The sequence below is a fragment of the Carassius auratus genome, unplaced genomic scaffold (genome assembly GCF_003368295.1).
Source record: "Carassius auratus strain Wakin unplaced genomic scaffold, ASM336829v1 scaf_tig00054060, whole genome shotgun sequence".
Classification (NCBI taxonomy): Eukaryota; Metazoa; Chordata; class Actinopteri; order Cypriniformes; family Cyprinidae; genus Carassius; species Carassius auratus.
The window spans coordinates 1-26,035 of NW_020527295.1; the positions used below are offsets into that span (position 1 = coordinate 1).

The 26,035-nt window shown below is 80.9% G+C and overlaps 1 protein-coding gene across 1 annotated transcript; it reads right to left on the reverse strand.

Annotated features, from left to right (window-relative positions):
- Window positions 1-38: 38 nt before the first annotated feature.
- On the reverse strand, window positions 39-25,486 carry LOC113090288 (hornerin-like; the record flags this gene model as incomplete). Its single annotated transcript, XM_026256209.1, has 3 exons — window positions 24,454-25,486; window positions 21,750-24,370; window positions 39-10,329 (listed from the first exon to the last, which is right to left on the reverse strand). Coding segments are annotated over exons 1-3 (13,945 nt in total), but the record flags the coding sequence as incomplete, so codon positions are not given.
- Window positions 25,487-26,035: the final 549 nt, after the last annotated feature.

Genomic DNA, 26,035 nt, shown 5'->3' on the forward strand with positions numbered 1-26,035 from the left:
GCCCGGGCCCCCCTGGTGGCGGCCCGCCCCGGTCCTGCCGTGCCCCTCGGTCGTCCGCCCTGGGTCTCGGGGCGCCCGCCTCCTCGCCCCCTCTCGTCGCTGGTTCCCTCCGCCGTTCCCTCCGGCTCGCTGGCGCTCGCTCGCCCGCCGTTTTCTCCCGTCCCGCGCCTGCCTCGCGGCCTTGGGGCCGCCCCGCTCTCCCCCTCTCTCCCCCTTTCCCTGGGTCCGCCGCCCGGCTCGCTGGCTTGGCGCCTGGGCGTGGCCTGCGCGCCGCCTCGTGGGCCCCTTTTGGTCCGCCGCCCTGGCGCTGCGGGCTGCCCCGCCCGCCGGGTTCCGGCGCCCGCTGCCGCCGCTCCCGCCCCCCGCCCGGTGTTGGTTGCTCTCGCCCGCCGGCCGGTGGCCCTGGCCGTCGGCCTCCGCTCCGGCGTGTGTCCCCCCTCCCCTGCCGCCTCCCCTCGCCCTGCCCTGGCTGGCGCTGGCGCGTCGGGCCCCTCCCGGCCGTCGCCGGCCCGCCCCTGTCTCCCGGGCTCCGCCTCGCCGCGTCGGCGGGCCGCCGCGGTGGCGCGGCCGCCCCGGGCGTGGGCCCGGGTGGCGCCGCCGCGGGTGCCGCTCTTGGTGGTCGTCGCCCTCTTCCCCGCGCGCTTTGCCGGCCGCCGTGGCGCCGGGTTCCCTGTGCCCCGCCGTTGCCCCTGGGTCCGTCGGTCCTCCGGGCTGGGCGCCCGCCGTTCGGCGGGCGGGCGCTGGCCTCCGTCGCCCCCGGCCGCTCGCCCGGGCGTCTGGTTCCGCTCCCGCCCCCGGCGTGGCGGCGCCGGGCGCCGCGCGCGCCCCCGTGCGGTCCCGCCCCCGCCCCGGCGCCGCTGGCGGGGGCCCCGGGCCGCGTTTCTCTTTTCTTTGTGCCGGGCCGGGCCCCCTGGCCTGGGTTCGTCCCGCGCGCGGGGCCCCCGCCCTGGCCGCGCCGCGGTTCCGGCGGCGTCCGGTGCGCTCTCGTCGGCCCTTGCCCTCCGGGGGCGCCGGTGTCCGTCTCGCGCCGGGCCGTCCCCTCTCCGCCGCCGGTCTCCCCGGTGCCCCGCCTCTGGCGTGTTCGCCCCCGGCGGCGTCCGGGCCGTCGGCCCGTCCGCTCCGTCCCTTCGGGCTCCGGCTGGCTCTCCGGGCTGGGTCGGTCGGGCTGCGGTGCGCCGCGGGGCTGGGCCCGCGCCGCGGCTGGGGGCGCGGCCGCCCCGCGTCGCCCTTCCCGTTCCCGCCTCCGGCGTGCGGCGCCCGGCCCCTCCGTCCCCGCCTCGGGCGTTCCTCCCGCTCCGTCCGTGTCGTCCTGTTCCTCCCTCGGGGGGGCCGGGCGGCGCGGCTCCGGGGCGGCGGGGGGCGTCTGGGGCGGTGCGGCGGGGGTGTCCGCGGCGCCCGCGTCGGGCCGGGGCCGGCGGGGGGGGTGCGTCGCGGTGTGCGGCGGCGCCTCTGGCCGTGCGCCGGGCCCTTCTCGCGGCTCTCCCCCGCTCCGGCCCGCGTCGGGCCCTCCGTCTCGGTGCCCCCCCTCCTCCGGGCGGGGGCCCGGGGCGGGCGGCCTCCCCGGCGCGGCGCCTCGGCCGGCGCCTCGCCGCCGGCTTCGCCCTGGTGCGGCCCCGGGGCCTCCGCCTGTTTCCTTCCCCCCCGCTCGCGCCGGCCCGCGGCGGGTGTTGCCGCGCTGTGCTTTCTGCCCCGTGCTCTGCCTGTCCCCGTGCCGCCCTTCCCCTGCCGCGCGGGTCCCCGGCGGGCGTCCCTCTGCCTCTCTTCCGGTCGCCCCCTGCCTCGTCCTCTCCTTCGTGCCGCGCCTGCCTGGCTGCCCGCGCTTCCCCCTGTCCCTCCCTGCTCTCTCGCGCCCCCCCGCCCGGGCCCGGGCTTGGCCGCCTCCGCGGGCCCGCCGCCCCTGTTGCGCTTGCCTCTCGTCTGGCCCTGTGCCGCGCCCTGCGGGGTGTCGCCTCCGTGGGCGGCCTCGTCTCGCCCGGGCGCCGTCGGTGCCCTCCCCTCCTCTTCTCGTTTCCTCCCTTCCCCGGTGCGGCCGGGCGGCGCGCCCCCGGCGGGCTCTCGCTTCTGGCGTCCCCGCCCCGGGCCCCCCTGGGTCTCGGGCGCGCCCTGCCCCGGGGCCCGTGGCCGGTGGGGCGTTTGCCTGGGGCGGTCCCCTGTCCCCCGGTCCCGCCGGTGTCCTCCGGCGCGCTCCGGGCGGCCCGCCCCCTCCGCGGCGCCGCCGGGCCCCCGCTCGCTTGCTCTTGCTTTTCCGTCTGCGTCCGGCCCGTGCCCGCGGGCCTCCCGCTCCTTCTGGCTTTTTGGGTTTTCCGCCGGCGGTGTCCGCCCCGTTCCCCCCGGGCTCCCTGGCTTGTGGCGGCCCCGCGTTCCTCGCGCCGTCGCTTTTTGCTCCTTCGCTGTCGGCTCTTCCTCTCCTTGTGCCGCCGCCTTCCCCCCGCGTTGGCTTGTTCCCCCTCCTCGGGCCCGTGCGCTGGGTTTCGCCCGTCGTGCGCCCGGTTCGTTTTCCCCTCCTGCTGTCCCGTCGTTGCCCTCGTCCTCCTGCTCCGTCCGCGCGGCCCCGCCGGTTCCGCCCTTTGGTGCGTGTGCTTGGCTGCGGCGCCCCTGGTGCGCCGCTCCCCTCTGTGGGCTTCTGCCTGCCCGCCTCTCCGTCCGCCTCCCGCCTCCCCGTCCCGCTCCCCGCGCGCCGCGGGCCTTTGCTTGGCCTGGGCTCGCCGGTCGCCCCCCCCGGGGCCGGCCGGTGTGGCGCGCCGTTCGTGCCTGGCCCGGGGTGCGGCCGCCCGCGTGCCGCCCCTCTCTGGCGCCGTTCCCAAGCCGTTTGTGGCGCCCCCGGTGCTCCCTGCCTCGTCGCCGCCCTGCTTCTGGGTCCGGGTTTCGTGCGTGGCCGCGCCGCCTCGCTGCGCTCCCTTGCCCGTCCTCCCTCGCTCCCCGTTTTTGTCGGCCGCGGCGGCGGCCCCCCGGTGCGCCCTCGGTTCGCCCCCCTCCGGCGTCCCGGGGGTCCCCGTGGCCGGGGCGGCCGGCCGGCCCCTCCGTCGCTGGGGGGTGCCCCGTGGCGGGGGCGGTCCGGTGGGGGCCTCTCCCGGCGGCGGCGGCCCGCGGGGTGGCGCGTCGCGGGCGGTGGCGCGCGCGCGGCGCCGGCCCCTGGCGGTCCCCGGGCGCGGCGGCCCCCCCTCCGTCGCTGCGGGGTGCCCCGTGGCTCCCCCGGCTGGGCGCCCCGTGGCCCCCCCGCTGGGCGCCCCGTGGCCCCCCCCCGCTGGGCGCCCCGTGGCCCCCCCGGCTGGGTGCCCCGTGCCCCCCCCGGCTGGGTGCCCCGTGGCCCCCCCCCGCGGGGTGCCCCGTGGCTCGGTTCTCCGGGCGGGCGCGGCCTGCCGGTTCCGTCCCCCGGGCTTCCGTGTGGGCGGCCCGGGTCCGCGCGGTGCCCGGGTGGGGGTCCTGCTCCGGCGGTCGGGGGGGCGCCGGCGGGGCGCGGCGGCCGGGGCGGCGCGCGGCCGTGTCGGGCCGCGGGTGCCCCGCCGTTGCCCCCCTCGGGCCGCCGCGGTGGTCCCCCGGGGTGGGTCGCGGGTGGCGGCCGCGCCCCTCGGCCGTCTGGGGCGCGCGGCCCCCCTCCGTCGCTGCGGGGTGCCCCGTGGCCCCCCCCGGCGGGGTGCCCCGTGGCTCCCCCCGGCGGGGTGCCCCGTGGGCTCGGTTCTCCCGGGCGGGCCGCGGCCTGCTGGCTCCGTCCCCCGGGCTTCCGTGTGGGCGGCCCGGGTCCGCCCGGCGCCCCGGTCGGGGTGGTCCTCCGGCGTTCCGGGCGGGTCCCCGGCGGCTTCTGGCCGCCCCGCGCTTCGGCCTCGGCGGGCCCTGTCTCCGGCGGGCCCCGGTCCCCGTCTTTCGCCTCTCTCTCCGCGCCGGCGGGGTCCCCGGCGCTGCCCCTCGGGGCCTCCTCGTGGGCCTCGGGGCCTCCCGCGCGCGCCCGTCCCCGTGTCCCGGCGCGGCCCGGTGCCCGCGTTCTGCGGGTCCCGCTCCTCCCTTTGGGTGGCGCTTTCTCCGGCCCCCTGGGGTGCCCCGGCTCTGGGCTGGCGGCGTCTGCTCGGGGGCCCCGGGGTCTCTCCTCCCCCGCGTTTGGCGTCCCTGGGGCTCGGCCTCGGCGCGCTCCGGCCGTTCCCCGTTCCCCCTTCGTGGGCGCTCTCTCCTGCCCCCTGGGGTGCCCCGGCTCTGGGGTGGCGGCGTCTGCTCGGGGGCCCCGGGGCCTCTCCCCCCCCGCGTTTGCCGTCCCTGGGTCTCTGCCTCTGCGCGCTCCCGGCCGTTCCCCGTTCCCCCTTCGGTGGCCGCTCTCTCCGGCCCCCTGGGGTGCCCCGGCCCTGGGGTGGCGGCGTCTGCCTCGGGGCCCCGGGGCTCTCCCCCCACCGCGTTTGCCGTCCCTGGGCTCTGCCTCGGCGCGCTCCGGCCGTTCCCCGTTTCTGTCTCGGTGGCCGCTCCCTCCGGCCCCCTGGGGTGCCCCGGCCCTGGGGTGGCGGCGTCTGCTCGGGGGCCCCGGGGTCTCTCCCCCCCCCGCGTTTGCCGTCCCTGGGTCTCTGCCTCGGCGCGCTCCGGCCGTTCCCCGTTGCTCCCTCGGTGGCCGCTCCCTCCGGCCCCCTGGGGTGCCCCGGCCCTGGGGTGGCGGCGTCTGCTCGGGGGCCCCGGGGCCCTCTCCTCGCCCCGCGTTTGGCGTCCCTGGGTCTCGGCCTCGGCGCGCTCCGGCCGTTCCCGTTCCCCTTCGGTGGGCGCTCTCTCCGGCCCCCTGGGGTGCCCGGCCCTGGGGTGGCGGCGTCTGCTCGGGGGCCCCGGGGCCTCTCCCCCCCCCGCGTTTGCCGTCCCTGGGTCTCTGCCTCGGCGCGCTCCGGCCGTTCCCCGCTTCTGTCTCGGTGGCCGCTCTCTTCGGCCCCTTTGGGTGCCCCGGCTCTGGGCTGGCGGCGTCTGCTCGGGGGCCCCGGGGTCTCTCCTCGCCCCGCGTTCTGCCGTCTCTGGGCCTCTGCCTCGGCGCGCTCCGGCCGTTCCCCGTTCCCCCTTCGGTGGGCGCTCTCTCCGGCCCCCTGGGGTGCCCCGGCTCTGGGGTGGCGGCGTCTGCTCGGGGGCCCCGGGGTCTCTCCCCGCCCCGCGTTTGCCGTCCCTGGGGCTCGGCCTCGGCGCGCTCCGGCCGTTCCCCGTTCCCCCTTCGGTGGGCGCTCTCTCCGGCCCCCTGGGGTGCCCCGGCCCTGGGGTGGCGGCGTCTGCTCGGGGGCCCCGGGGCCTCTCCCCCCCGCGTTTGGCCGTCCCTGGGTCTCGGCCTCGGCGCGCTCCGGCCGTTCCCCGTTTCTGTCTCGGTGGCCGCTCCCTCCGGCCCCTGGGGTGCCCCGGCCCTGGGGTGGCGGCGTCTGCTCGCGGGCCCCGGGTCTCTCCTCGCCCCGCGTTTGCCGTCCCTGGGTCTCTGCCTCGGCGCGCTCCGGCCGTTCCCGTTTCTCCCTCGGTGGGCGCTCCCTCCGGCCCCCTGGGGTGCCCCGGCCCTGGGGTGGCGGCGTCTGCTCGGGGGCCCCGGGGTCTCTCCTCGCCCCGCGTCTGCCGTCCCTGGGTCTCTGCCTCCGCGCGCTCCGGCCGTTCCCCTTTCTCCCTCGGTGGGCGCTCCCTCCGGCCCCTGGGGTGCCCCGGCCCTGGGGTGGCGGCGTCTGCTCGGGGGCCCCGGGGTCTCTCCTCGCCCCGCGTCTGCCGTCCCTGGGTCTCTGCCTCCGCGCGCTCCGGCCGTTCCCCCTTTCTCCCTCGGTGGGCGCTCCCTCCGGCCCCCTGGGGTGCCCCGGCCCTGGGGTGGCGGCGTCTGCTCGGGGGCCCCGGGGCCTCTCCCCCCCCGCGTTTGCCGTCCCTGGGCCTCTGCCTCGGCGCGCTCCGGCCGTTCCCCGTTTCTGTCTCGGTGGCCGCTCTCTCCGGCCCCCTTGGGTGCCCGGCTCTGGGCTGGCGGCGTCTGCTCGGGGGCCCCGGGGTCTCTCCTCGCCCCGCGTCTGCCGTCCCTGGGTCTCTGCCTCGGCGCGCTCCGGCCGTTCCCGTTCCCCCCTCGGTGGGCGCTCTCTCCTGCCCCCTGGGGTGCCCCGGCTCTGGGCTGGCGGCGTCTGCTCGGGGGCCCCGGGCTCTCTCCTCGCCCCGCGTCTGCCGTCTCTGGGCCTCTGCCTCGGCGCGCTCCGGCCGGTCCCCTTTTCGCCCTTTGGGGGCGCTCTCCCCGCCCCGGGGGGCTGTCGGCTCGGGGGTGGCGGCGTCCGCGCGGGGCCGCCGGCCTCCCTCCCCGCCCCGCGTTTCCCGCCCCTCGGCCTCGGCGTTCCGGCGCGGGCCCCGGTCGCCCTTCCCCCCCCCCTCGCCGGCGGCCTTGCCCCGGCCGCTGCGCCCTTCCCGGGTCGCGTTCCGCTTTCGGCCGCGGCGCGGTTTCTCGCCGCTCTCTCCGCGGTGCGGGGGTCCCCGGGGCTGCCCCTCGGGGGTCCGGTCGCGGGCCTCGGGGCCCCCCGGCCGCCCCCGCCCCCGCGTCCCGGGGCGGTCCGGTGCCTGCGTTCCGCGGGCCCCCCTCCTGCCGTTTGGGGGGCCGTCTCTCGGCCTCCCCGGGGGTTGGGGCCCTGGGGCCGGCGGCGTCCGGTCGGGGCCCTCTGGCTCTCTCCGCGCCCCGCGTTTGCCGTCCCTGGGGCTCGGCCTCGGCGCGCTCCGGCCCGTCCCCTCTTCGCCCTTCGGGGGGCGCTCTCCCCGGCCCCCGGGGGGCCCTCGGCCCGCGGGTGGCGGCGTCTGCTCGGGGGCCCCGGGCTCTCTCCTCGCCCCGCGTTTGCCGTCCCTGGGGCTCGGCCTCGGCGCGCTCCGGCCGTTCCCCCTTTCGCCCTTTGGGGGGCGCTCTCCCCGGCCCCCGGGGGGCTGTCGGCTCGGGGGTGGCGGCGTCCGCGCGGGGCCGCCGGGCCCTCTCCCCGCCCCGCGTTTCCCGTCCCTCGGCCCCGGCGTTCCCGCGCGGGCCCCGGTCGCCCCTCCCCCCCCCTCTCCGGCGGCCTTGCCCCGGCTGGTGCCCCTTTCCCGGGTCGCGCTCCGCTTTCGCCCGCGGCCCCGGCGGTCTGCCCGCTCGCGGCTGCCGTTTTTCCCCGCCCTCGGGGTGCTGCCCCCCGCGCTTCGCCGGCTGCGCTCCCGGGGCTTTTTCGCGCGCCCCCGGCCCCGCGTGGCCTCCCCCTCCTGGGCCTGCGCGTGCGTTGGCGCCCCCTCGTCTGGTTCTCTGTCCCTTTGCCGGTTGCGCTCCCGGGGCTTTTTCGCTCGCCCGCGGCCCCGCGTGGCCTCCCCGTCCTGGGCCTGCGCGTGCGCTGGCGCCCCCCTCCTCCGGTTCTCCTTCCCCGTGGCGGCTGCGCCCCCGGGGCTTTTTCGCGCGCCCCCGGCCCCCGCGGCCTCCCCCTCTCGGGCCTGGGGGTGCGCTGGCGCCCCCTCCTCCGGTTCTCCTTCCCCGTGGCGGCTGCGCTCCCGGGGCTTTTTCGCGCGGCCCCGGCCCCCCGCGGCCTCCCCCTCTCGGGCCTGGGGGTGCGCTGGCGCCCCCTCCTCCGGTTCTCCTTCCCCGTGGCGGCTGCGCTCCCGGGGCTTTTTCGCGCGCCCCGGCCCCGCGTGGCCTCCCCCTCCTGGGCCTGCGCGTGCGTTGGCGCCCCCTCGTCTGGTTCTCTGTCCATTTGCCGGTTGCGCTCCCGGGGCTTTTTCGCTCGCCCGCGGCCCCGCGTGGCCTCCCCGTCCTGGGCCTGCGCGTGCGCTGGCGCCCCCCTCCTCCGGTTCTCCTTCCCCGTGGCGGCTGCGCCCCCGGGGCTTTTTCGCGCGCCCCCGGCCCCCCGCGGCCTCCCCCTCTCGGGCCTGGGGGTGCGCTGGCGCCCCCTCCTCCGGTTCTCCTTCCCCGTGGCGGCTGCGCTCCCGGGGCTTTTTCGCGCGGCCCCGGCCCCCCGCGGCCTCCCCCTCTCGGGCCTGGGGGTGCGCTGGCGCCCCCTCCTCCGGTTCTCCTTCCCCGTGGCGGCTGCGCTCCCGGGGCTTTTTCGCGCGCCCCCGGCCCCGCGTGGCCTCCCCCTCCTGGGCCTGCGCGTGCGTTGGCGCCCCCTCGTCTGGTTCTCTGTCCCTTTGCCGGTTGCGCTCCCGGGGCTTTTTCGCTCGCCCGCGGCCCCGCGTGGCCTCCCCGTCCTGGGCCTGCGCGTGCGCTGGCGCCCCCCTCCTCCGGTTCTCCTTCCCCGTGGCGGCTGCGCCCCCGGGGCTTTTTCGCGCGCCCCCGGCCCCCCGCGGCCTCCCCTCTCGGGCCTGGGGGTGCGCTGGCGCCCCCTCCTCCGGTTCTCCTTCCCCGTGGCGGCTGCGCTCCCGGGGCTTTTTCGCGCGGCCCCGGCCCCCGCGGCCTCCCCCTCTCGGGCCTGGGGGTGCGCTGGCGCCCCCTCCTCCGGTTCTCCTTCCCCGTGGCGGCTGCGCTCCCGGGGCTTTTTCGCGCGCCCCCGGCCCCGCGTGGCCTCCCCCTCCTGGGCCTGCGCGTGCGTTGGCGCCCCCTCGTCTGGTTCTCTGTCCCTTTGCCGGTTGCGCTCCCGGGGCTTTTTCGCTCGCCCGCGGCCCCGCGTGGCCTCCCCGTCCTGGGCCTGCGCGTGCGCTGGCGCCCCCCTCCTCCGGTTCTCCTTCCCCGTGGCGGCTGCGCCCCCGGGGCTTTTTCGCGCGCCCCCGGCCCCCCGCGGCCTCCCCCTCTCGGGCCTGGGGGTGCGCTGGCGCCCCCTCCTCCGGTTCTCCTTCCCCGTGGCGGCTGCGCTCCCGGGGCTTTTTCGCGCGCCCCCGGCCCCCGCGGCCTCCCCCTCTCGGGCCTGGGGGTGCGCTGGCGCCCCCTCCTCCGGTTCTCCTTCCCCGTGGCGGCTGCGCTCCCGGGGCTTTTTCGCGTGCCCCCGGCCCCGCGTGGCCTCCCCCTCCTGGGCCTGCGCGTGCGTTGGCGCCCCCTCGTCTGGTTCTCTGTCCTTTGCCGGTTGCGCTCCCGGGGCTTTTTCGCTCGCCCGCGGCCCCGCGTGCCCTCCCCGTCCTGGGCCTGGGGGTGCGCTGGCGCCCCCTCCTCCGGTTCTCCTTCCCCGTGGCGGCTGCGCTCCCGGGGCTTTTTCGCGCGCCCCCGGCCCCCCGCGGCCTCCCCCTCTCGGGCCTGGGGGTGCGCTGGCGCCCCCTCCTCCGGTTCTCCTTCCCCGTGGCGGCTGCGCTCCCGGGGCTTTTTCGCGCGCCCCCCGGCCCCCCGCGGCCTCCCCCTCTCGGGCCTGGGGGTGCGCTGGCGCCCCCTCCTCCGGTTCTCCTTCCCCGTGGCGGCTGCGCTCCCGGGGCTTTTTCGCGCGCCCCCGGCCCCCCGCGGCCTCCCCTCTCGGGCCTGGGGGTGCGCTGGCGCCCCCTCCTCCGGTTCTCCTTCCCCGTGGCGGCTGCGCTCCCGGGGCTTTTTCGCGCGCCCCCGGCCCCCCGCGGCCTCCCCCTCTCGGGCCTGGGGGTGCGCTGGCGCCCCCTCCTCCGGTTCTCCTTCCCCGTGGCGGCTGCGCTCCCGGGGCTTTTTCGCGCGCCCCCGGCCCCCCGCGGCCTCCCCCTCTCGGGCCTGCGCGTGCGCTGGCTCCCCCTCGTCTGGTTCTCTGTCCCTTTGCCGGTTGCGCTCCCGGGGCTTTTTCGGTCGCCTGCGGCCCCGCGTGGCCTCCCCGTCCTGGGCCTGCGCGTGCGCTGGCGCCCCCTCCTCCGGTTCGCCTTCCCCGTGGCGCCTGCGCTCCCGGGGCTTTTTCGCGCGCCCCCGGCCCCGCGCGGCCTCCCCGTCTTGGGCCTGCGCGTGCGCCGGCTCCCCCTCGTCTGGTTCTCCTTCCCCGTGGCGGCTGCGCTCCCGGGGCTTTTTCGCGCGCCCCCGGCCCCCCGCGGCCTCCCCGTCTTGGGCCTGCGCGTGCGCTGGCGCCCCCTCCTCCGGTTCTCCTTCCCCGTGCCGGCTGCGCTCCCGGGGCTTTTTCGCGCGCCCCCGGCCCCCGCGGCCTCCCCCTCTCGGGCCTGCGCGTGCGCCGGCTCCCCCTCGTCTGGTTCTCTGTCCCTTTGCCGGTTGCGCTCCCGGGGCCTTTTCGCGCGCCCCCGGCCCCCCGCGGCCTCCCCCTCTCGGGCCTGCGGGTGCGCTGGCTCCCCCTCGTCTGGTTCTCTGTCCCTTTGCCGGTTGCGCTCCCGGGGCCTTTTCGCGCGCCCCCGGCCCCCCGCGGCCTCCCCCTCTCGGGCCTGCGCGTGCGCCGGCTCCCCCTCGTCTGGTTCTCTGTCCCTTTGCCCGTTGCGCTCCCCGGTCTCTTTCCCGCGCCCCCGGCCCCGCGTGGCCTCCCTCTCTTGGGCCTGCGCGTGCGCTCGCCCCCCCTCCTCCGGTTCTCGGTTTGCTGGGTGCCCCGTGGCGGGTCGTCGGCTCCCGGGCCTCTTTGGTGCGCGCCCTCTCCGCCCGGCCCTCGCCCTCGTCGGCCTCGCTCGGCCGGTCGGCGGCCCTGGCGGCCTTCGGGGTTGGCCCCCTGCCTCCGTCGCCCCCGCGGGCCTTGGCCCGCCCTCCCCCTCCCCGCGGCTCCGGGGCCGGCCGGGCCCGGTGCCTCTTCCCCGGGCCCGTTCTGGCTTCCCCCGCGCCCCTGGCGGTCCGCCCGCTCGGGGCTGGCGTTTTTCCGTGCCGTCGCGCTTTGGCCGCCCGCGTCCTTTTGTGGCCTTCGGCTCTGGCGCCCCCCTTTCGGCTCCCGGGGGCTGTCTGGCGGGTTCCCCGGCCCCCCTCCCCTCGCCGTGGCCGGGGTGCCGCGCTTCGTCTGCGGGCCCCCCGCCCGGGCCCGCCCCCTGCTCCCTCCGGGGGCTTTGTGGCCCGCTGCCCGGCCCCCGCCCCCTCGCCGTGGCCGGGGGCCGTCGCCCGCCGCCCGCCCTTCCTGGGGCGCCCCGTTCGCGGGGTGCCCCGTGGTCGCCCGTGCGCTCTGCCGCCTCCGTCGGCCCCGCGGGCCTTGGCCCCCCTCCCCCTCCCCGCGGCTCCGGGGCCGGCCGGGCCCGGTGCCTCTTCCCCGGGCCCCTTCTGGCTTCCCCCGCGCCCCTGGCGGTCCGCCCGCTCGGGGCTGGCGTTTTTCCGTGCCGTCGCGCTTTGGCCGCCCGCGTCCTTTTGTGGCCTTCGGCTCTGGCGCCCCCCCTTTCGGCTCCCGGGGGCTGTCTGGCGGGTTCCCCGGCCCCCTCCCCTCGCCGTGGCCGGGGTGCCGCGCTTCGTCTGCGGGCCCCCCGCCCGGGCCCGCCCCTGCTCCCTCCGGGGGCTTTGTGGCCCGCTGCCCGGCCCCCGCCCCCTCGCCGTGGCCGGGGGCCGTCGCCCGCCGCCCGCCCTTCCTGGGGCGCCCCGTTCGCGGGGTGCCCCGTGGTCGCCCGTGCGCTCTGCCGCCTCCGTCGGCCCCGCGGGCTTTGGCCCCCCTCCCCCCTCCCCGCGGCTCCGGGGCCGGCCGGGCCCGGTGCCTCTTCCGCGGGCCCCTTCTGGCTTCCCCCGCGCCCCTGGCGGTCCGCCCGCTCGGGGCTGGCGTTTTTCCGTGCCGTCGCGCTTTCGGCGCCCGCGTTCTTTTGTGGCCTTCGCGCGTCTCGCCCGCGCCCGGCTCGCGTGGCGCCCGTTGCGCGCCCGCGCTCGGCCCCGCCCGGCCCCTGGCCGCTCTGGGCGGGTGCGCCTCGGGGGCCCGGTGGTTGGCCGGTCCGCGCGCCCCCCGTGTCCGGCCCCTGCGCGCCTGCGCCGGGGCTCTGCCCCCCTCTTTCTTGGGCGCCTCCGCCGGCCGGTCTCTCGTCCCTGTCCGCCCCCGGCGGTCGGCGCGGCGGCGCGCGGCGGGCGGTCGGCTCCGTCCGGCCCTCGCCCGTCCTCCTCCCGGCCCCGCGCCGCCCCCTTTTCCCGGTTCCGGCCTCGCTCCGCGGCCCGCCCCCCCGTGCCCCCCGCGCGGGGGCGGTCGCCGCCCGTCGCCCTCTGCGCGGCCGCGCCGCCTGGGTTCCGCCTCCCCCCGGGGGGGTGGCCCCCTCCGCGGCGCGCGCCCCGCGTGTCGGCCCCCCGCGCGCTGCGGTTGTCCCTCCCCCCCCCCTCTTGCGGGCTCCCTGGTTGCTCCTGCCCGTCCCCTCTGCTTGTCTCCCCGCTTCCGCCCTGCCGGTCTCCGTCCCCCGGCCGGTCCCGTGCCCCTGCGCCTGGCTCCTTCCCTCCGTTCTGGTCCCTTTGCTCGCTCCCCCCGGTCCTTGGCTCCCTGTGGCCCTTCCCGCGCTCCTCCCTGCCCCGCGCGCCGCCCCTCCCTCCCGGGCGGGGCCGCGTGCCTTTCTCCGCTCCCCCCCCTCCGGGGTCGGGGCTCCGTCCTCGCCCCGGTCCCTTTGGTGCCTCTCGCTCCCCTCGGGCCGCTCGCGCGCCCTCTGCGGCGGCGCCGCCTCTTTCGCCTGTCTGCCCTCTCCCCTTTCGCTGGTCCTTTCGGCGCCTCCCCTGGTGCCCCCGGGTCCCGGGGCCTCCGGGTTCGCTTCCGGCGCGGGCGCCTGCGCCCCGGCTCCCCCCTCCCCGGCCGGCCGCCGGCGCGCCCCTTCCCCTTTCCGCCTCGGCGCGGTCGTGCCGCCCCCTCCCCTCCCGGTCTCTTTCGCGGCCCTGTCCTTGGCCTGCGCGTCTCCTCCCCCCCTGGGCGCGGCCCCCTTGGCGGGCCCGTCTGGTGCCCGCCGCCGCGGTCCTTCCCGCTCCCCTCGCGTCTCTTCCCGTTGCTGCCGTTCCCCCGCTCGTCGTTGGCTCTCGGGCGTGGGCTGGCGGTCCGCCGCGCGGCGCGCCCCCGCCTGTCCCGGCCCCTGCCTCCCGGCGCCCCCCGGCTGCCCTTCCCTGGGTGTCCGGTCCCCTCGGGGCCCGGCGCGTTTCCTTTGCCCCCTTCGCGTGTTCCCCGCCGGCCGCCTGTCGCCGCTGCCTCCCGCCGCTCGGCCTCCTGGCCTCGGCCTCCGGTTCTCTTTTGTGGGTTTCTGGCCCCCGGGGCCCTGCTTCCGCGGGCCGGCCGGGGGCCTTCGTCTTGCGCCGCTCGCGGTGCCCTTCTTGGCCCGGCGCCCGCCGGCCGCCCGCGCCCGCCTTTGCCCCGCCTGTTTTCCTTCCTCCCGCCCGCCCGTCGGCGGTTCGCCGCCGCTCCGCTCCCGTCGTCGTTCCGCCCGTCCCCGCTGCCGCCCCGCGCTCCGGCGGCGTTCTTCCCCTGCCCCGCCGGGCCGCGTGCGGGCCCCCCGCGTCTTTGGGTTCCGGGGGGCGTCTGGTTGCCCCGCTGCCCCTTCCCGGCCTTGCCGGCCGGGCCCCCCCGGCGTGGCGCCTGCGGCTTCCTTTGCCTCCCCCCGGGCCCCTCCCCCGGCCCGGCCCCGGCCCGGCTTGCCCGCTTGCTCGCTCTTTCTCGCTTCTGTGGGTGGTGGTGCCTGGCCGTTCTTCGTTGGTGGCGCGCTTTGTCTGGTTCCTTCCGCTCCCGCCCGCGCCTCCGGCTTGTTCCCTCGTTCCGCGGCCCCGTGCGGTCGGCGTTCCCCTTCTTCGCGGGCCCCGTGGCGTTCCGCCCCGCGCGCTGGCGCCCTCCCCGGTCTGTGCTGCCCTTCGCTGTCCGGGGCTGCCCGCGCGCCCCCCTGGGCGGCTCCGCGTGTGTCTCCCCTGCGCCGCGCGGCGCGGGTCCCCGCTGCCCCCCGCTCGTGCTCGGGCCTGGGGCTTGCCCCTCTTTCCCCTCCCCGCGGCCTTCCCCGTCCGCGCGGGTCCTCCGCTCGCGTTGCTTCCGTCCCTGCCCTTTGTCCCCCCCGCCCGTCGCTCCTCCCGCTTGGCTGGTTTCGTGCGGTCCTCGGCTCGGCCCCGCCGGGGCTCCTCGCGGGCCCTGGCGGCGCGCCGCGCCGCCGCTCCCCCTTGCCTCTCGGGCGGCCGTCCCCGTCGTCCCCCGGTTTCCGTCGGTGCCCCTGCGGCCGGCTCCTTCCGGTTGGCCCGGCCCTGGCCCCCGCCGTCTGCGCCGGGGTTCGGCGGCCGGGGGCTCCGGCGCGGCCTCCGCCCCGCGCGCGCGCCCGTCGGCCCCGGCGGGCTCGCGCGCTCCGTCCCCCTCGGCGCGCCCTCGCCCCGTGCCCCCCCGGGGCGCGGTGCGGGGGCCGCCGGCCCCGCCGGGTGCCCTGCTTGGCCCGGCGGCCTCCCCCCCGCCGGGCCCGTGGGCTCCCCGTCCCCCCTCCGGGGGGGGCGCCCGTCCGGGGTCCCGCCCCCCTTTTCCTTCCCCTCCCCCTTGTCTGCGGCTCCCGGCCTCGCTCCCTCTCCCCCCCCGCGTCCCCCTCTTCGCGGTGGCTCCCTCGGCTCGTGCGTCGCTGCCGCCCGCCGCTCGCTGCGCGCCCTCCTGTGCCTTGCCGGCCCCCTTGCTCCTCGCCCCTTCGCCCGCCCTTTGCGGCCCCGGGTTCCTCCCGGGGCCCCGCCTGTCTGCGGGTCGCTTTCTCCTCGCTCGGGGCCTCCGGGTCCCGCGGCTGGCGCTTCGTCGGGGTCGCCCCCTCCGTCCTCCTCCGTGCCGCCCGCCCCGGGTGTCGCGTCCCGTCCGGCCTCCCCGGGCCCTTCCTCCCCCTCCCCCTCCGGGGGTGCGGGCGGCGCCTCGTCCGCGCGCGGCCCGGCGGTCCTCCTCTCCGCGGCTGCCGGTGGGTCTGCCCCCCTCCGCTGCCCGCGCGCTGGGGCCCTCCCCTCTCGCCGCGGGCGGCCGTCGTCGTGGGGGTCGGGTGCCGGGGGCCCGGGCGGCGCGCCGCGCCCCCGGCCGGCGCCCCTTCCGCTTCCGGCCCGCCTCCCCCCCCCGGGGGCGCGGCCGCCCCTCCCCCCTCCGGTTCCGCCCTCCGCTCCGGCGCGCCGCCCCGCTGCCTTTCCGCCTCTTCCTCCGCGGCGGCCCCGCCCCTCCCCGGCTTCCCTCCGTCGCGGCGCGCGCCGCGGGCCGCGCCCCGCGCCGCCTCCCCGCCCCGGGCCCCGGGGCGCGGGCCCTGTGGCGTCCCGCGGCCCGCTCTCTCGGTGCGGGCGTGGGGGGCCCCCGTCCTTCTGCTGGCGGCTTCGCCCGTGGCCGGTGTGCGGCCGGTCGCGGCCCCTGCCCCGCCGGGGTGCGGTTCCTCTCGGCGTCGGGTTGCTTGGGCCTGCCGCCCCCCGCGGGTGGTCCCCTCCCTCTCCGGCTCCCTCCCGGCCCGCGCCCGCTCGTCGCCCCGTCCCGTGCGGGCCCGTTGCCCCGCCCTTTGCCGCGCGCGTTCCCGCGGGCGTGCCCCCGTTCCGCGGTCCCGGGTGGGGTCCGCCCGGTCTGCCCGGCGGCTTCCCCCCGGCGGGTCTGGTCGGCCCGGTCGGGCGCGCGGCTCCCCTTGCGTGGGGCCCGCCGTCCGGCCGCTGGCTCGGCCGCCGTCGGGCGCCCTTCTTCCGCGGCGGTGCGCCGCGCCCGGCTCCGGTTTGGCCCGGCCGGGTCGGGGGGCGCCGGTGGCTCGCGGCCTCCGGGTCGCGCGCTTTCCCGCGCCCCCCGCCCCGCCTTTGCCGCTTCCCCCGGGGCCGTGGGCCGTGTCCTCGCGCCTTCTCTCCCCCCCCGGGGGCGGGCCGGGGCCCCTCGTCCCCGGCGCGTGCGTCGCCCGGGGCGGCCTGTCCTCCGTCCGTCTCCGCCCGCGCCGCGCCGCCCGGGCGGGGCTCGGCCCTCGTCCCGGGTGCTCGCGGTCCGCGGCGCGGTCGGCCCCCCCCGCCCCGTCTTGCCCCCGGCCCCCGGCGTCTCCCGCCCGCGCGCGTCCCCGGGTGTCTCCGCGCCCCCCCGGCGCCCTGCCGGTGCCGGCCGGCGCTCGCCGGCCCCGGTGGGCTCCCCCGCCCCGGCGGGGGGCGCCCCCCGGCCCGTCTCGCCCGCCCCGCCGGGCCGGTGGCGCTCGCGCGCGTGCGCTGGTCCCCGCCCGCTGGTGCCCTCTGCCTGGGCCGGGCGCCGCCCGGGGCCCCCCTGGTGGCGGCCCGCCGCGGTCCTGCCGTGCCCCTCGGTCGTCCGCCCTGGGTCTCGGGGCGCCCGCCTCCTCGCCCCCTCTCGTCGCTGGTTCCCTCCGCCGTTTCCCTCCGGCTCGCTGGCGCTCGCTCGCCCCCGCCGTTTTCTCCGGTCCCGCGCCTGCCTCGCGGCCTTGGGGCCGCCCCGCTCTCCCCCTCTTCTCCCCCTTTCCCTGGGTCCGCCGCCCGGCTCGCTGGCTTGGCGCCTGGGCGTGGCCTGCGCGCCGCCTCGTGGGCCCCTTTTGGTCCGCCGCCCTGGCGCTGCGGGCTGCCCCGCCCGCCGGGTTCCGGCGCCCGCTGCCGCCGCTCCTCCGCCCCCCGCCCCGGTGTTGGTTGCTCTCGCCCGCCGGCCGGTGGCCCTGGCCGTCGGCCTCCGCTCCGGCGTGTGTCCCCCTCCCCTGCCGCCTCCCCTCGCCCTGCCCCTGGCTGGCGCTGGCGCGTCGGGCCCCTCCCCGGCCGTCGCCGGCCCGCCCCTGTCTCCCGGGCTCCGCCTCGCCGCGTCGGCGGGCCGCCGCGGTGGCGCGGCCGCCCCGGGCGTGGGCCCGGGTGGCGCCGCCGCGGGTGCCGCTCTTGGTGGTCGTCGCCCCTCTTCCCCCGCGCGCTTTGCCGGCCGCCGTGGCGCCGGGTTCCCTGTGCCCCGCCGTTGCCCCTGGGTCCGTCGGTCCTCCGGGCTGGGCGCCCGCCGTTCGGCCGGGCGGGGCGCTGGCCTCCGTCGCCCCCGGCCGCTCGCCCGGGCGTCTGGTTCCGCTCCCCGCCCCCGGCGTGGCGGCGCCGGGCGCCGCGCGGCGCCCCGTGCGGTCCCGCCCCCGCCCCCGGCGCCGCTGGCGGGGGCCCCGGGCCGCGTTCTCTTTTCTTTGTGCCGGGCCGGGCCCCCTGGCCTGGGTTCGTCCCGCGCGCGGGGCCCCCGCCCTGGCCCGCGCCGCGGTTCCGGCGGCGTCCGGTGCGCTCTCGTCGGCCCTTGCCCCTCCGGGGGCGCCGGTGTCCGTCTCGCGCCGGGCCGTCCCCCTCTCCGCCGCCGGTCTCCCCGGTGCCCCGCCTCTGGCGTGTTCGCCCCCGGCGGCGTCCGGGCCGTCGGCCCGTCCGCTCCGTCCCTTCGGGCTCCGGCTTGGCTCTCCGGGCTGGGTCGGTCGGGCTGCGGTGCGCCGCGGGGCTGGGCCCGCGCCGCGGCTGGGGGCGCGGCCGCCCCGCGTCGCCCCTTCCCGTTCCCGCCTCCGGCGTGCGGCGCCCGGCCCCTCCGTCCCCGCCTCGGGCGTTCCTCCCGCTCCGTCCGTGTCGTCCTGTTCCTCCCTCGGGGGGGGCCGGGCGGCGCGGCTCCGGGGCGGCGGGGGGCGTCTGGGGCGGTGCGGCGGGGGGTGTCCGCGGCGCCCGCGTCGGGCCGGGGCCGGCGGGGGGGGTGCGTCGCGGTGTGCGGCGGCGCCTCTGGCCGTGCGCCGGGCCCTTCTCGCGGCTCTCCCCCGCTCCGGCCCGCGTCGGGCCCTCCGTCTCGGTGCCCCCCTCCTCCGGGCGGGGGCCCGGGGCGGGCGGCCTCCCCGGCGCGGCGCCTCGGCCGGCGCCTCGCCGCCGGCTTCGCCCTGGTGCGGCCCCGGGGCCTCCGCCTGTTTCCTTCCCCCCCGCCTCGCGCCGGCCCGCGGCGGGTGTTGCCGCGCTGTGCTTTCTGCCCCGTGCTCTGCCTGTCCCCGTGCCGCCCTTCCCTGCCGCGCGGGTCCCCGGCGGGCGTCCCTCTGCCTCTCTTCCGGTCGCCCCTGCCTCGTCCTCTCCTTCGTGCCGCGCCTGCCTGGCTGCCCGCGCTTCCCCCTGTCCCTCCCTGCTCTCTCGCGCCCCCCCGCCCCGGGCCCGGGCTTGGCCGCCTCCGCGGGGCCCGCCGCCCCTGTTGCGCTTGCCTCTCGTCTGGCCCTGTGCCGCGCCCTGCGGGGTGTCGCCTCCGTGGGCGGCCTCGTCTCGCCCGGGCGCCGTCGGTGCCCTCCCCCTCCTCTTCTCGTTTCCTCCCTTCCCCGGTGCGGCCGGGCGGCGCGCCCCCGGCGGGCTCTCGCTTCTGGCGTCCCCGCCCCGGGCCCCCTGGGTCTCGGGCGCGCCCTGCCCCGGGGCCCGTGGCCGGTGGGGCGTTTGCCTGGGGCGGTCCCCCTGTCCCCCGGTCCCGCCGGTGTCCTCCGGCGCGCTCCGGGCGGCCCGCCCCCTCCCGCGGCGCCGCCGGGCCCCCGCTCGCTTGCTCTTGCTTTTCCGTCTGCGTCCGGCCCGTGCCCGCGGGGCCTCCCGCTCCTTCTGGCTTTTTGGGTTTTCCGCCGGCGGTGTCCGCCCCGTTCCCCCCGGGCTCCCTGGCTTGTGGCGGCCCCGCGTTCCTCGCGCCGTCGCTTTTTGCTCCTTCGCTGTCGGCTCTTCCTCTCCTTGTGCCGCCGCCTTCCCCCCGCGTTGGCTTGTTCCCCCCTCCTCGGGCCCGTGCGCTGGGTTTCGCCCGTCGTGCGCCCGGTTCGTTTTCCCCTCCTGCTGTCCCGTCGTTGCCCTCGTCCTCCTGCTCCGTCCGCGCGGCCCCGCCGGTTCCGCCCTTTGGTGCGTGTGCTTGGCTGCGGCGCCCCTGGTGCGCCGCTCCCCTCTGTGGGCTTCTGCCTGCCCGCCTCTCCGTCCGCCTCCCGCCTCCCCGTCCCGCTCCCGCCGCGCCGCGGGCCTTTGCTTGGCCTGGGCTCGCCGGTCGCCCCCCGGGGCCGGCCGGTGTGGCGCGCCGTTCGTGCCTGGCCCGGGGTGCGGCCGCCCGCGTGCCGCCCCTCTCTGGCGCCGTTCCCCGCCCGTTTGTGGCGCCCCCGGTGCTCCCTGCCTCGTCGCCGCCCTGCTTCTGGGTCCGGGTTTCGTGCGTGGCCGCGCCGCTCCCTCGCTGCGCTCCCTTGCCCGTCCTCCCTCGCTCCCCGTTTTTGTCGGCCGCGGCGGCGGCCCCCCGGTGCGCCCTCGGTTCGCCCCCCCTCCGGCGTCCCGGGGGTCCCCGTGGCCGGGGCGGCCGGCCGGCCCCCCCTCCGTCGCTGGGGGGTGCCCCGTGGCGGGGGCGGTCCGGTGGGGGCCTCTCCCGGCGGCGGCGGCCCGCGGGGTGGCGCGTCGCGGGCGGTGCGCGCGCGCGGCGCCGGCCCCTGGCGGTCCCCGGGCGCGGCGGCCCCCCCTCCGTCGCTGCGGGGTGCCCCGTGGCTCCCCTCCGGCTGGGCGCCCCGTGGCCCCCCCGGCTGGGCGCCCCGTGGCCCCCCCCGGCTGGGCGCCCCGTGGCCCCCCCCGGCTGGGTGCCCCGTGGCCCCCCCCGGCTGGGTGCCCCGTGGCCCCCCCCCGCGGGGTGCCCCGTGGCTCGGTTCTCCGGGCGGGCGCGGCCTGCCGGTTCCGTCCCCCGGGCTTCCGTGTGGGCGGCCCGGGTCCGCGCGGTGCCCGGGTGGGGGTCCTGCTCCGGCGGTCGGGGGGGCGCCGGCGGGGCGCGGCGGCCGGGGCGGCGCGCGGCCGTGTCGGGCCGCGGGTGCCCCGCCGTTGCCCCCTCGGGCCGCCGCGGTGGTCCCCCGGGGTGGGTCGCGGGTGGCGGCCGCGCCCCTGGCCGTCTGGGGCGCGGCGGCCCCCCCTCCGTCGCTGCGGGGTGCCCCGTGGCCCCCCCCGGCGGGGTGCCCCGTGGCTCCCCCCCGGCGGGGTGCCCCGTGGCTCGGTTCTCCGGGCGGGCGCGGCCTGCTGGCTCCGTCCCCCGGGCTTCCGTGTGGGCGGCCCGGGTCCGCCCGGCGCCCCGGTCGGGGTGGTCCTCCGGCGTTCCGGGCGGGTCCCCGGCGGCTTCTGGCCGCCCCGCGCTTCGGCCTCGGCGGGCCCTGTCTCCGGCGGGCCCCGGTCCCCCGTCTTTCGCCTCTCTCTCCGCGCCGGCGGGGTCCCCGGCGCTGCCCCTCGGGGGCCTCCTCGTGGGCCTCGGGGCCTCCCGCGCGCGCCCGTCCCCGTGTCCCGGCGCGGCCCGGTGCCCGCGTTCTGCGGGTCCCGCTCCTCCCCTTTGGGTGGCGCTTTCTCCGGCCCCCTGGGGTGCCCCGGCTCTGGGCTGGCGGCGTCTGCTCGGGGGCCCCGGGGTCTCTCCTCCCCCGCGTTTGGCGTCCCTGGGGCTCGGCCTCGGCGCGCTCCGGCCGTTCCCCGTTCCCCCTTCGGTGGGCGCTCTCTCCTGCCCCCTGGGGTGCCCCGGCTCTGGGGTGGCGGCGTCTGCTCGGGGGCCCCGGGGCCTCTCCCCCCCCGCGTTTGCCGTCCCTGGGTCTCTGCCTCTGCGCGCTCCGGCCGTTCCCCGTTCCCCCTTCGGTGGCCGCTCTCTCCGGCCCCCTGGGGTGCCCCGGCCCTGGGGTGGCGGCGTCTGCTCGGGGGCCCCGGGGCCTCTCCCCCCCGCGTTTGCCGTCCCTGGGTCTCTGCCTCGGCGCGCTCCGGCCGTTCCCCGTTTCTGTCTCGGTGGCCGCTCCCTCCGGCCCCCTGGGGTGCCCCGGCCCTGGGGTGGCGGCGTCTGCTCGGGGGCCCCGGGGTCTCTCCCCCCCCGCGTTTGCCGTCCCTGGGTCTCTGCCTCGGCGCGCTCCGGCCGTTCCCCGTTGCTCCCTCGGTGGCCGCTCCCTCCGGCCCCCTGGGGTGCCCCGGCCCTGGGGTGGCGGCGTCTGCTCGGGGGCCCCGGGGCCTCTCCTCGCCCCGCGTTTGGCGTCCCTGGGTCTCGGCCTCGGCGCGCTCCGGCCGTTCCCCGTTCCCCTTCGGTGGGCGCTCTCTCCGGCCCCCTGGGGTGCCCCGGCCCTGGGGTGGCGGCGTCTGCTCGGGGGCCCCGGGGCCTCTCCCCCCCCGCGTTTGCCGTCCCTGGGTCTCTGCCTCGGCGCGCTCCGGCCGTTCCCCGCTTCTGTCTCGGTGGCCGCTCTCTTCGGCCCCTTTGGGTGCCCCGGCTCTGGGCTGGCGGCGTCTGCTCGGGGGCCCCGGGGTCTCTCCTCGCCCCGCGTCTGCCGTCTCTGGGCCTCTGCCTCGGCGCGCTCCGGCCGTTCCCCGTTCCCCCTTCGGTGGGCGCTCTCTCCGGCCCCCTGGGGTGCCCCGGCTCTGGGGTGGCGGCGTCTGCTCGGGGGCCCCGGGGTCTCTCCCCGCCCCGCGTTTGCCGTCCCTGGGGCTCGGCCTCGGCGCGCTCCGGCCGTTCCCCGTTCCCCTTCGGTGGGCGCTCTCTCCGGCCCCCTGGGGTGCCCCGGCCCTGGGGTGGCGGCGTCTGCTCGGGGGCCCCGGGGCCTCTCCCCCCCCGCGTTTGCCGTCCCTGGGTCTCGGCCTCGGCGCGCTCCGGCCGTTCCCCGTTTCTGTCTCGGTGGCCGCTCCCTCCGGCCCCCTGGGGTGCCCCGGCCCTGGGGTGGCGGCGTCTGCTCGCGGGCCCCGGGGTCTCTCCTCGCCCCGCGTTTGCCGTCCCTGGGTCTCTGCCTCGGCGCGCTCCGGCCGTTCCCCGTTTCTCCCTCGGTGGGCGCTCCCTCCGGCCCCCTGGGGTGCCCCGGCCCTGGGGTGGCGGCGTCTGCTCGGGGGCCCCGGGGTCTCTCCTCGCCCCGCGTCTGCCGTCCCTGGGTCTCTGCCTCCGCGCGCTCCGGCCGTTCCCCTTTCTCCCTCGGTGGGCGCTCCCTCCGGCCCCCTGGGGTGCCCCGGCCCTGGGGTGGCGGCGTCTGCTCGGGGGCCCCGGGGTCTCTCCTCGCCCCGCGTCTGCCGTCCCTGGGTCTCTGCCTCCGCGCGCTCCGGCCGTTCCCCTTTCTCCCTCGGTGGGCGCTCCCTCCGGCCCCCTGGGGTGCCCCGGCCCTGGGGTGGCGGCGTCTGCTCGGGGCCCCGGGGCCTCTCCCCCCCGCGTTTGCCGTCCCTGGGCCTCTGCCTCGGCGCGCTCCGGCCGTTCCCCGTTTCTGTCTCGGTGGCCGCTCTCTCCGGCCCCCTTGGGTGCCCCGGCTCTGGGCTGGCGGCGTCTGCTCGGGGGCCCCGGGGTCTCTCCTCGCCCCGCGTCTGCCGTCCCTGGGTCTCTGCCTCGGCGCGCTCCGGCCGTTCCCCGTTCCCCCTCGGTGGGCGCTCTCTCCTGCCCCCTGGGGTGCCCCGGCTCTGGGCTGGCGGCGTCTGCTCGGGGGCCCCGGGCTCTCTCCTCGCCCCGCGTCTGCCGTCTCTGGGCCTCTGCCTCGGCGCGCTCCGGCCGGTCCCCTTTTCGCCCTTTGGGGGGCGCTCTCCCCGGCCCCCGGGGGGCTGTCGGCTCGGGGGTGGCGGCGTCCGCGCGGGGCCGCCGGCCTCCCTCCCCGCCCCGCGTTTCCCGCCCCTCGGCCTCGGCGTTCCGGCGCGGGCCCCGGTCGCCCTTCCCCCCCCCCTCGCCGGCGGCCTTGCCCCGGCCGCTGCGCCCTTCCCGGGTCGCGTTCCGCTTTCGGCCGCGGCGCGGTTTCTCGCCGCTCTCTCCGCGGTGCGGGGGTCCCCGGGGCTGCCCCTCGGGGGTCCGGTCGCGGGCCTCGGGGCCCCCGGCCGCCCCCGCCCCGCGTCCCGGGGCGGTCCGGTGCCTGCGTTCCGCGGGCCCCCTCCTGCCGTTTGGGGGGCCGTCTCTCGGCCTCCCCGGGGGTTGGGGCCCTGGGGCCGGCGGCGTCCGGTCGGGGCCCTCTGGCTCTCTCCGCGCCCCGCGTTTGCCGTCCCTGGGGCTCGGCCTCGGCGCGCTCCGGCCCGTCCCCTCTTCGCCCTTCGGGGGGCGCTCTCCCCGGCCCCGGGGGGCCCTCGGCCCGCGGGTGGCGGCGTCTGCTCGGGGGCCCCGGGCTCTCTCCTCGCCCCGCGTTTGCCGTCCCTGGGGCTCGGCCTCGGCGCGCTCCGGCCGTTCCCCTTTCGCCCTTTGGGGGGCGCTCTCCCCGGCCCCCGGGGGGCTGTCGGCTCGGGGGTGGCGGCGTCCGCGCGGGGCCGCCGGGCCCTCTCCCCGCCCCGCGTTTCCCGTCCCTCGGCCCCGGCGTTCCCGCGCGGGCCCCGGTCGCCCCTCCCCCCCCCTCTCCGGCGGCCTTGCCCCGGCTGGTGCCCCTTTCCCGGGTCGCGCTCCGCTTTCGCCCGCGCCCCGGCGGTCTGCCCGCTCGCGGCTGCCGTTTTTCCCCGCCCTCGGGGTGCTGCCCCCCGCGCTTCGCCGGCTGCGCTCCCGGGGCTTTTTCGCGCGCCCCGGCCCCGCGTGGCCTCCCCCTCCTGGGCCTGCGCGTGCGTTGGCGCCCCCTCGTCTGGTTCTCTGTCCCTTTGCCGGTTGCGCTCCCGGGGCTTTTTCGCTCGCCCGCGGCCCCGCGTGGCCTCCCCGTCCTGGGCCTGCGCGTGCGCTGGCGCCCCCTCCTCCGGTTCTCCTTCCCGTGGCGGCTGCGCCCCCGGGGCTTTTTCGCGCGCCCCCGGCCCCCCGCGGCCTCCCCCTCTCGGGCCTGGGGGTGCGCTGGCGCCCCCTCCTCCGGTTCTCCTTCCCCGTGGCGGCTGCGCTCCCGGGGCTTTTTCGCGCGGCCCCGGCCCCCCGCGGCCTCCCCCTCTCGGGCCTGGGGGTGCGCTGGCGCCCCTCCTCCGGTTCTCCTTCCCCGTGGCGGCTGCGCTCCCGGGGCTTTTTCGCGCGCCCCCGGCCCCGCGTGGCCTCCCCCTCCTGGGCCTGCGCGTGCGTTGGCGCCCCCTCGTCTGGTTCTCTGTCCCTTTGCCGGTTGCGCTCCCGGGGCTTTTTCGCTCGCCCGCGGCCCCGCGTGGCCTCCCCGTCCTGGGCCTGCGCGTGCGCTGGCGCCCCCCTCCTCCGGTTCTCCTTCCCCGTGGCGGCTGCGCCCCCGGGGCTTTTTCGCGCGCCCCCGGCCCCCGCGGCCTCCCCCTCTCGGGCCTGGGGGTGCGCTGGCGCCCCCTCCTCCGGTTCTCCTTCCCCGTGGCGGCTGCGCTCCCGGGGCTTTTTCGCGCGGCCCCGGCCCCCCGCGGCCTCCCCCTCTCGGGCCTGGGGGTGCGCTGGCGCCCCCTCCTCCGGTTCTCCTTCCCCGTGGCGGCTGCGCTCCCGGGGCTTTTTCGCGCGCCCCCGGCCCCGCGTGGCCTCCCCCTCCTGGGCCTGCGCGTGCGTTGGCGCCCCCTCGTCTGGTTCTCTGTCCCTTTGCCGGTTGCGCTCCCGGGGCTTTTTCGCTCGCCCGCGGCCCCGCGTGGCCTCCCCGTCCTGGGCCTGCGCGTGCGCTGGCGCCCCCCTCCTCCGGTTCTCCTTCCCCGTGGCGGCTGCGCCCCCGGGGCTTTTTCGCGCGCCCCCGGCCCCCCGCGGCCTCCCCCTCTCGGGCCTGGGGGTGCGCTGGCGCCCCCTCCTCCGGTTCTCCTTCCCCGTGGCGGCTGCGCTCCCGGGGCTTTTTTCGCGCGGCCCCGGCCCCCCGCGGCCTCCCCCTCTCGGGCCTGGGGGTGCGCTGGCGCCCCCTCCTCCGGTTCTCCTTCCCCGTGGCGGCTGCGCTCCCGGGGCTTTTTCGCGCGCCCCCGGCCCCGCGTGGCCTCCCCCTCCTGGGCCTGCGCGTGCGTTGGCGCCCCTCGTCTGGTTCTCTGTCCCTTTGCCGGTTGCGCTCCCCGGGGCTTTTTCGCTCGCCCGCGGCCCCGCGTGGCCTCCCCGTCCTGGGCCTGCGCGTGCGCTGGCGCCCCCTCCTCCGGTTCTCCTTCCCCGTGGCGGCTGCGCCCCCGGGGCTTTTTCGCGCGCCCCCGGCCCCCCGCGGCCTCCCCCTCTCGGGCCTGGGGGTGCGCTGGCGCCCCCTCCTCCGGTTCTCCTTCCCCGTGGCGGCTGCGCTCCCGGGGCTTTTTCGCGCGCCCCCGGCCCCCCGCGGCCTCCCCCTCTCGGGCCTGGGGGTGCGCTGGCGCCCCCTCCTCCGGTTCTCCTTCCCCGTGGCGGCTGCGCTCCCGGGGCTTTTTCGCGTGCCCCCGGCCCCGCGTGGCCTCCCCCTCCTGGGCCTGCGCGTGCGTTGGCGCCCCCTCGTCTGGTTCTCTGTCCCTTTGCCGGTTGCGCTCCCGGGGCTTTTTCGCTCGCCCGCGGCCCCGCGTGCCCTCCCCGTCCTGGGCCTGGGGTGCGCTGGCGCCCCCTCCTCCGGTTCTCCTTCCCGTGGCGGCTGCGCTCCCGGGGCTTTTTTCGCGCGCCCCCGGCCCCCCGCGGCCTCCCCCTCTCGGGCCTGGGGTGCGCTGGCGCCCCCTCCTCCGGTTCTCCTTCCCCGTGGCGGCTGCGCTCCCGGGGCTTTTTCGCGCGCCCCCGGCCCCCGCGGCCTCCCCCCTCGGGCCTGGGGGTGCGCTGGCGCCCCCTCCTCCGGTTCTCCTTCCCCGTGGCGGCTGCGCTCCCGGGGCTTTTTCGCGCGCCCCGGCCCCCCGCGGCCTCCCCCTCTCGGGCCTGGGGTGCGCTGGCGCCCCCTCCTCCGGTTCTCCTTCCCCGTGCAGGCTGCGCTCCCGGGGCTTTTTCGCGCGCCCCCGGCCCCCCGCGGCCTCCCCCTCTCGGCGCCTGGGGGTGCGCTGGCGCCCCCTCCTCCGGTTCTCCTTCCCGTGGCGGCTGCGCTCCCGGGGCTTTTTCGCGCGCCCCCGGCCCCCCGCGGCCTCCCCCTCTCGGGCCTGCGCGTGCGCTGGCTCCCCTCGTCCTGGTTCTCTGTCCATTTGCCGGTTGCGCTCCCGGGGCTTTTTTCGGTCGCCTGCGGCCCCGCGTGGCCTCCCGTCCTGGGCCTGCGCGTGCGCTGGCGCCCCCTCCTCCGGTTCGCCTTCCCCGTGGCGCCGCGCTCCCGGGGCTTTTTCGCGCGCCCCCGGCCCCGCGCGGCCTCCCCGTCTTGGGCCTGCGCGTGCAGCCGGCTCCCCTCGTCTGGTTCTCCTTCCCCGTGGCGGCTGCGCTCCCGGGGCTTTTTCGCGCGCCCCCGGCCCCCCGCGGCCTCCCCGTCTGGGCCTGCGCGTGCGCTGGCGCCCCCTCCTCCGGTTCTCCTTCCCCGTGCCGGCTGCGCTCCCGGGGCTTTTTCGCGCGCCCCCGGCCCCGCGGCCTCCCCCTCTCGGGCTGCGCGTGCGCCGGCTCCCCTCGTCTGGTTCTCTGTCCCTTTGCCGGTTGCGCTCCCGGGGCTTTTCGCGCCCCGGCCCCGCGGCCTCCCCTCTCGGGCCTGCGGGTGCGCTGGCTCCCCCTCGTCTGGTTCTCTGTCCCTTTGCCGGTTGCGCTCCCGGGGC